Source organism: Emys orbicularis, chromosome 4, assembly GCF_028017835.1.
Source record: "Emys orbicularis isolate rEmyOrb1 chromosome 4, rEmyOrb1.hap1, whole genome shotgun sequence".
NCBI classification, from domain to species: domain Eukaryota; kingdom Metazoa; phylum Chordata; order Testudines; family Emydidae; genus Emys; species Emys orbicularis.
Window position 1 is genome coordinate 29,418,272 of NC_088686.1, and position 7,732 is coordinate 29,426,003.

At 35.6% G+C, this 7,732-nt stretch overlaps 1 protein-coding gene across 1 annotated transcript in view; it reads left to right on the forward strand.

The window, feature by feature from the left end:
* The window catches only part of DICER1 (dicer 1, ribonuclease III), a 96,321-nt gene extending 88,838 nt beyond the window's left edge, over positions 1–7,483 (forward strand). The window contains 5 exon segments of the mRNA XM_065404308.1: positions 925–1,807; positions 3,777–4,045; positions 6,593–6,755; positions 6,854–6,929; positions 7,250–7,483. Of these exon segments, the coding sequence (XP_065260380.1) occupies positions 925–1,807; positions 3,777–4,045; positions 6,593–6,755; positions 6,854–6,929; positions 7,250–7,415 (1,557 nt within the window). The 3' untranslated portion in view covers positions 7,416–7,483.
* Positions 7,484–7,732: the final 249 nt, after the last annotated feature.

Below are 7,732 nucleotides of genomic sequence, written 5' to 3' on the forward strand. Positions count from 1 at the left end.
CAGGCCATCACCCACATAAACATCAAACTTTTGCCAAATTGCCATTAGAGCTCCTGGTTTTTTTGGTCTTTTCTGTCTGTCTATAAAAATCACCGTATGTTGATTCTCTAAATTTGTTTTCCTTCATGTTTGCCAGTAGACTACAAACTACTTGATAATGTGGGAAAACTGGCACTTTGCTGCTTAGAGAAAAATTATTACAGTAGCCCAAGGATAAAAGGGATTTTTATAATTGTTTCACTGGAACCCTTTTTCATGTTTCATGTATGTTGATGTGAATATCTCAAAAGCATGAATATGGGGCAGCATGCCTATGATTTACCTCCAATAAGGTTTGCAAAAACCCTATAATAAAATTTATGTACTGTAGAAATGCTATTCATGTTACCTTTCTTGATTGTGTATGGTAGCATTACTTAGCAACCAGAGAGAGAGAAAAATAAATTTTGGTACATCTAATGTCACTATTTTAAAATTGGTGTCATGTCTTCCCCCCACCCCCGTTTCTATGTGCATAAGTGGGTTATGGGTGGTTTTTATTTTTTTTAAGCGACTTATGTACTAGACACAAGTAAACAAAAAAAAATCCTCTGCTTTTTTTGTATTCCTATGAAACTTAGATGCTCATTGTAAGAAATTATATTTAATATATATTGTAACAATAAAGGTTGCTTATAGAAAATTTCATTGTACTCCAAGGCTTTAGTCTTAGAATGAGAATAATAATTGGTATTGCTCTTTGCATCTGATTAAACAAGTTAATTCATATCAATTAACAAAAAACAAATGGTCATGCTTTTAAAGTTAGCTGACAGTGGTTGTAACTGAAAATTATTATCTCTTCTGCTTTCAGAGTTATGAAACTTGTTTAAAAGGTAATGATACCTTTTTTTCCCCCGTGCCTCATTTTATTTCTTCTTTCAGACAAAAGAAAGCTTGTTAGCGAATGGTAAACTTGATGACGATTATGACGATGAAGAGGATGAAGACCTAATGTGGAGGTTACCCAAGGAAGAAGCTGACCTTGAAGATGATTTTTTGGAATATGATCAGGAACATATCAAATTCATTGATAATATGTTAATGGGATCTGGGGCTTTTGTGAAGAAAATTTCTCTCTCACCCTTTTCAACCACTGATTCTAGCTATGAATGGAAAGCACCCAAAAAATCATCCCTGGGTAATATTCAATTTTCTTCAGATTTTGATGATTTTGACTACAGTTCTTGGGATGCTATGTGTTATCTGGATCCTAGCAAGGCTGTCGAAGAAGATGATTTTGTAGTAGGCTTCTGGAATCCGTCAGAAGAAAACTGTGGTGTTGACACAGGAAAACAGTCCATCTCGTATGACTTGCATACAGAGCAGTGTATTGCTGACAAAAGCATTGCAGATTGTGTGGAAGCCTTGCTGGGCTGCTATCTGACTAGCTGTGGTGAAAGAGCTGCTCAGCTTTTCCTGTGTTCATTAGGGTTGAAGGTGCTCCCAGTAATGAAAAAAACTGAATGGAACAGCGCTTTGTGTTCTAGCAGGGAGAATTTTAACAGTCAACAGAAAAATCTTTCACCAAACTGTGCTTCTGCCTCTGTAGCCAATTCAGAGTGTTCTCTGTGTAAAGAAATGGAGTATGGCTGTTTGAAGATTCCACCAAGGTGTATGTTTGATCACCCAGATGCTGAAAAAACCCTGAATCACCTGATATCTGGTTTTGAAAATTTTGAGAAGAAAATTAACTACAGTTTTAAGAATAAGGCTTATCTTCTTCAGGCATTTACTCATGCCTCCTACCATTACAATACCATTACTGGTAAGTTGTCTGAAAGAAATTACTTCATTTCAGTATTAGATTGATATAAATAAAGGATGTACAGTGCAGGTTATTTTTTGTGCACAGATCTTGACCTTTTTTATATGTGAAAATAATTGCCTCTTAATACAAAAATGAATACCAAGAAGGATCTTCTTTCTGCTGTTTTTAAGGGGTCTGCCAGTTAACTGTGTGTGACCTCTCACTCCCTAAAATGTTATCAGGGCACATGAGCGACTCACAATTCCCTAGACCAAGTGCGTGGTATAGGGCACCATAACACAGGGTTTTTTCCTAGACTATGGAGTTTTTTCATATTTTACCTCTGTCCCCTCTCTCATCAGCTGTTATGTGCTCAATACTAATCCTACATTCAGCATGGTGACTTAGCAAAGAACCTCCAAAACTGCAGTGCCTCTAGAACTAGCCACCGTGGTTTAAAAAAAAAAAAAAAAAAGTTTTTTAAAAAATGGTGTTTTTTAAAAAAAACAGTAGTTATTTCACTGATTTTCATCCCAAGAGCATCACCTTGACAATATTCACGAACCACCTTGACTTCACTGGAGCCGAGATTTCACCTGTAGGCTGAATTAGTCTGTTTTTCGTTGGAATGGCCAAGTTTGGGAATGCTCAGGAGTACCTTTAGAGCCCAGTCCTGTGGAGTATATGTATTGAGTGTCCTCAACTCATACTGAGGTCAGTGGTAGTTGAGGGGTGTTGTACCTAATGGGATCTAGATCTTAGGAAAGGATCACTTTCAATCAAGTGACGTCTTGACCAAACGTCATGGGGCCTCGGAAAGTGGGAGTGATCATTTTCCAGGAGAAACTCCTCTCAAAAAACCCTGAGCTCTTAACACAAATCCTATTGAAATGTTAATATGCTACGATAGCGGTCTAACAAGGAGAATATACGTAGTATTAAAAATTAACATAGCATTTTAAAGTGCTTTACCTGGAGAAAGAGCTGTTCTTCTACAAACATTAAGCTTCACAATACTCATATGAGGTAAGTGGTAGGTAGTTATTCCTATTACACAAATGAGAAAATTGAAGCATAGTGCTTTGACCAAAGTTACACAGTCAGCGGCAGAAACTTGAATGGAATCTAGGAATTTAAATTCCCAGTCTCCTACTTTAGTTGACAGGGAAGAATATTTTGGGGAAACTATTAATGTTAGTGATAAATGTTTTCATGAAAAGTAAAAGTTAAAATGTGTCAGGATCCATATTATAGGTAGTGAAAACTGCTTCATTCTAGTCATTTCATTTTTAAAGCGTTCTGTTTGTTTGATTTTCTTTCTTTCTTTCTTTCTTAACCCATTTCTCATGCCTTTCTAGATTTGTGCTGGCTTTTATTTATACATTAACAACAAAACCCCTAATTCAAAATTAAAAACAGCACATCTGAGAGTGAAACATCATTGAACACTTAAACTACAAAAATTCTAAAGGAATAGAAAATTAGCTCAGAAACATTAATTATGAAAGTGCCCCACTTTCTTTTTTTAGTGTATTGATTTCTTTATTGAATTTTTGAAAGCTTGGTTATCATTGTCTATTCAGATGAACACAGTTGTACTATCACTTGATGTTCTTTTTGATCAGTCAGATTTAAGGCATTTGAGCCTTCATTATAAGCCCCTATTTTTGCCACGATGCTGTAAGTGAGTATTTGGTTCAGAAGAAGCTTCATTATTACATATAATTTGTGAAGCTTTTTCTTATATTTGGAATCCATTAAAACAGGCAGAACAACCTTTTAAGATAACACTGAAAACAAAATCCAGTAAAAAGATATCTATGTTTAAACATGGATAGATATTTATCTTTTTTTGAGCATTGGTTAACTTGTGGTATTTACATAGTAAAAAACCAAACCTTCTATCCAGAGAGGCCCGGAAAGAATGTGTTAGTTAAATAAATTTAATTGTATTGCTGTACATTTTTTTTATTTCCAATGCTTTAAGATTGTTACCAGCGCTTGGAATTCCTGGGAGATGCGATTTTGGACTACCTCATAACCAAGCACCTTTATGAAGACCCACGGCAACACTCTCCAGGGGTTCTAACTGACCTACGATCCGCTCTAGTCAATAATACCATCTTTGCATCATTAGCTGTAAAGTACGACTACCACAAGTACTTCAAAGCTGTCTCTCCTGAGCTGTTTCATGTTATTGATGACTTTGTACAGTTTCAGATGGAAAAGAATGAAATGCAAGGAATGGATTCTGAGGTTAGTAGTATTTGAAAGTATTTGTGTTCAGTGTCTGATTTTAGCATGTCATCAGAATTCTTAGCACAATACAGATTTTTATAATGTGTTAGTTTTGAATGTATAGCAGCCAAAGAAGCATATGGATGCTATTAATGTAGTAATTTACTTAGCATAACTGCATGCTTTCATTAAGCAGTTTTTACTAAATGAAAGTGCTCAGAAAATAACTTCTTAATTGGATTGAGACCAGATTTTACCCCTGGAATCTTCTGTGATATCCAATGTAGGTGATATCACACCTTCATGCTTATACCACAATTTTTCCCCACACCACTTCAACAATGTTCATCATCACTGACTGAGAGGCCCTGTTTCCACTGGCCAGGGAAACACTGTTAGTATCTTTCAAGTGAACTATTTTAAGAGCAATTTGGTTGGAGATTTGTAAACACAGGCTTTGGACTGGCCAAGAAAACTTAAGTAAATTACATGTTGATGGACACTTGTTTGCTGGGAAAGGAACTAAAACCAAATCATTTCAGATAAGCTACTAAACAACCACATCATGGCAATGGCTTTCTGTCTCAGCTGATCTGGGTCAGATTCAAACCAATTACCTAGAAAAGAAAGATGAGACCCTTCTTTCTATTATCAACCCCATCCAGTCTTCCTTAACATTTTGGTTTGATCTTTGTCTGATAAGTGTCCTCTGTAGTAGTCTTAATAAGTGTGGTTTAATTGCTTTTAGAGCAAGAACCTACCTTCAAAGAATAGTGTTGATTAAATCTGTGACTAAATACTTGCCATCTTTATCTTCAGTAGTTTGTTCACTCCATTACTCAGTTTAAAGGAGACAAAGGAGTTGAATCTATATAGGTATATATACATTTTTGTCGCCCTTGCATTTACTACAAACCAAAACCTTTAAATTTTCCATTGCAAGATGAGAAAACTGAGGGGACAAGTGTCAAATGATGTAATCACAAAGGATCAGACTCTTCCACCGTTATATTGTGTAGTATTCATTACAATGGGTCTACCCAGTATGAGTAAGTGGCGTAGAAGCTAGACTTAAAGTTTTACAACAGTGGTTTTTGGCTTTGTGAAAGTGACCTAATCATTTAATATGGTTGAGGTGGTACCTCAGAAACACCAGCAGGTTATCAAATGGCTCGAGTTCTTTAGTTCTTGTTTCCATCTACTACTCTACCTGCTCCCTGTGCTAGTCTGGCACTGGGTTACTGTGTCTCTTCCTTTAATTTCATCACAGTTAATGCAAGAACCTTTGCTTCAGCAGATCCTGCCAGTTGGACCAATCTCATGCATCTCTCCATGTCACCAGCTCTTCTTTTTTCAAATCTCACTCCTAAAACATCTTTTGTCCCTTACCTTGGACCTTACTTTTATTATTTATAAGGGGAATAGAACTTCCTAAAGTGTTTTGCAGTACATTTGGTGTGAAATACACTGTGCAAATACAGGTGCATATTTGTTTAACAATAAGATTGCTGTTTGAAGAGTTTGCACATTCAGTCTAATTCCCTGTTAGACCTATTTTAGGAGTAAATGTTGGATGGGACTAATACATGGAGTAATACTGTACCTCTTAAGAGGGCGGACGAAGTATTTGCCATAGAATTTTAAACTCCTGACCGACAACCAAGTGAGTGAGAGGCGGCCAGTAGGGGAAGAGAAAAGATAGGAAAATGTTCATTTCCATTTATTTGGGGGTGTGATGGTCAAAAACAGTTTTATTCAATTCAGCTTCCTGTGTTATTTGCACCAAGGCAAAATGTGGACAAAACTGCATATAATTGAAAAAAATATTATTGTAAAGGACTATATTTAAATCAAGATGTACACATAACACAATACGTACACCTTTTTACAGTGCAAAAATAACAGAACTGCATAAAAGCAATAATAAACCATAGAATAAAACGCTGCATATATGTTAAAAGCAGCCTCTCTGGCATCAAGTAGCTAAGCATACAAATAGTATAAACTCAGTCTGAAACTACTGAGTTGTTATTAATAATGGCTCATTTCAATTACACTTATGCTACACCTGCCTTTTGTAACTAAGAACGTATGGAAAGAGTGTATGTGAGTTTCATACCATTTAAACATGGTCTGTTCAACCAAAAATTAGACTTAGGCTTTGAAAGCCTCCTTATAGGAGATGTTTAAAATATGAACTCTCTTGGTTATGCATGGCTTACTAGCATTAACTGACAGACGCAAGTCTGTTTCTTACTGGGAAAAACAGACCTAAGGTGAAATTCTGCAGAATTAGTACAAGTGGGATTCAAAAAGCATATATGGTATCTGTATGTGGTGGGTTTATTTTATTTTATTGTTTACACTCACATTTTGAAAAACACTAGATCCAGCTACTTGGTTTCATTTGGGAATACAGCAATGATTTAGCTGTGGGAAGGTGTCATTGAAAGACTCAAAGAAGGTACATAGGACAGGGCATTAGAGAGAACTTCCATATCTGAAGATTGTTTCTTTTAAAAAAAAATGTTCAGTGTAACAACTGTCTCTTATAATTTCAAACAGCTCAGAAGATCTGAAGAGGATGAAGAGAAGGAAGAAGATATTGAAGTACCAAAGGCCATGGGAGATATATTTGAGTCACTAGCTGGTGCCATTTATATGGATAGTGGGATGTCTTTGGAAATGGTTTGGCATGTGTACTATCCTATGATGAGGCCATTAATAGGTAATGTGTCAGCTTTCATAGGGAAAAAAGTTTTAGTATTTATTTGTCTTGTAAGGGGGGAAAAATCAAGTTTACTTTTTTTTTTTTTTAAACTATAGAAAAGTTTTCTGCAAATGTGCCTCGTTCCCCAGTGCGGGAGCTGCTGGAGATGGAACCAGAGACAGCCAAATTTAGGTAAGAGTAAATTTGCTTGGTAAGTATTGCTGTAAAATATTTTTTAAACCATGCTTCATAGACTACTGAGAAATTTTAATGGATATTGATTGTATTTAATCTGTCCTATACTGAGCAAGAAAGATATTCTTTGTGCTTACTGATTACTTTTTTAGGACGTTTTCCCTCAGAAAACTTTCTAAGTAAAAGATAAAAATAAAGCCTATTTAATTACATATTTTATACACATTATATATTTTATCCATAGGAAGACCATGTGAAGAGTCTTTTTTCACCTTTGCTTATGTTGGTGGTAATGTGTATGTTTGTTTTTTTTGCAGTCCTGCAGAAAGAACTTACGATGGAAAGGTCAGAGTAACAGTGGAAGTTGTAGGGAAAGGAAAGTTTAAAGGTGTTGGCAGAAGCTATAGGATTGCCAAATCTGCAGCTGCAAGAAGAGCACTACGAAGCCTCAAAGCAAACCAACCTCAGGTCCCAAACAGCTGAGACGCCTCTTAAAAAAAAAAAAAAAAAAAAAAAAATCCCACAAAATAAAGTAATTTTTTTTTAAAGTTGATGTTGAGAGGAACAAATTGAAGACAGAATTTAATGTTTGTTTGATAACAGAATAGCTAACAAAACATTTAACGTGTATAAAATTTTGGAACTAATTGTAGTTATAGGTTTTTGCGCAAACACAATCTTGTCTTCTTTCCTCACTTCTGCTTTGTTTAATCACAAGAGTGCTTTAATGATGACATTTAGTTAGTGTTCAAAAGAATTGTTGTCAGGTTTTTTTGGTTTATTTTTACTGTCAGTACAGC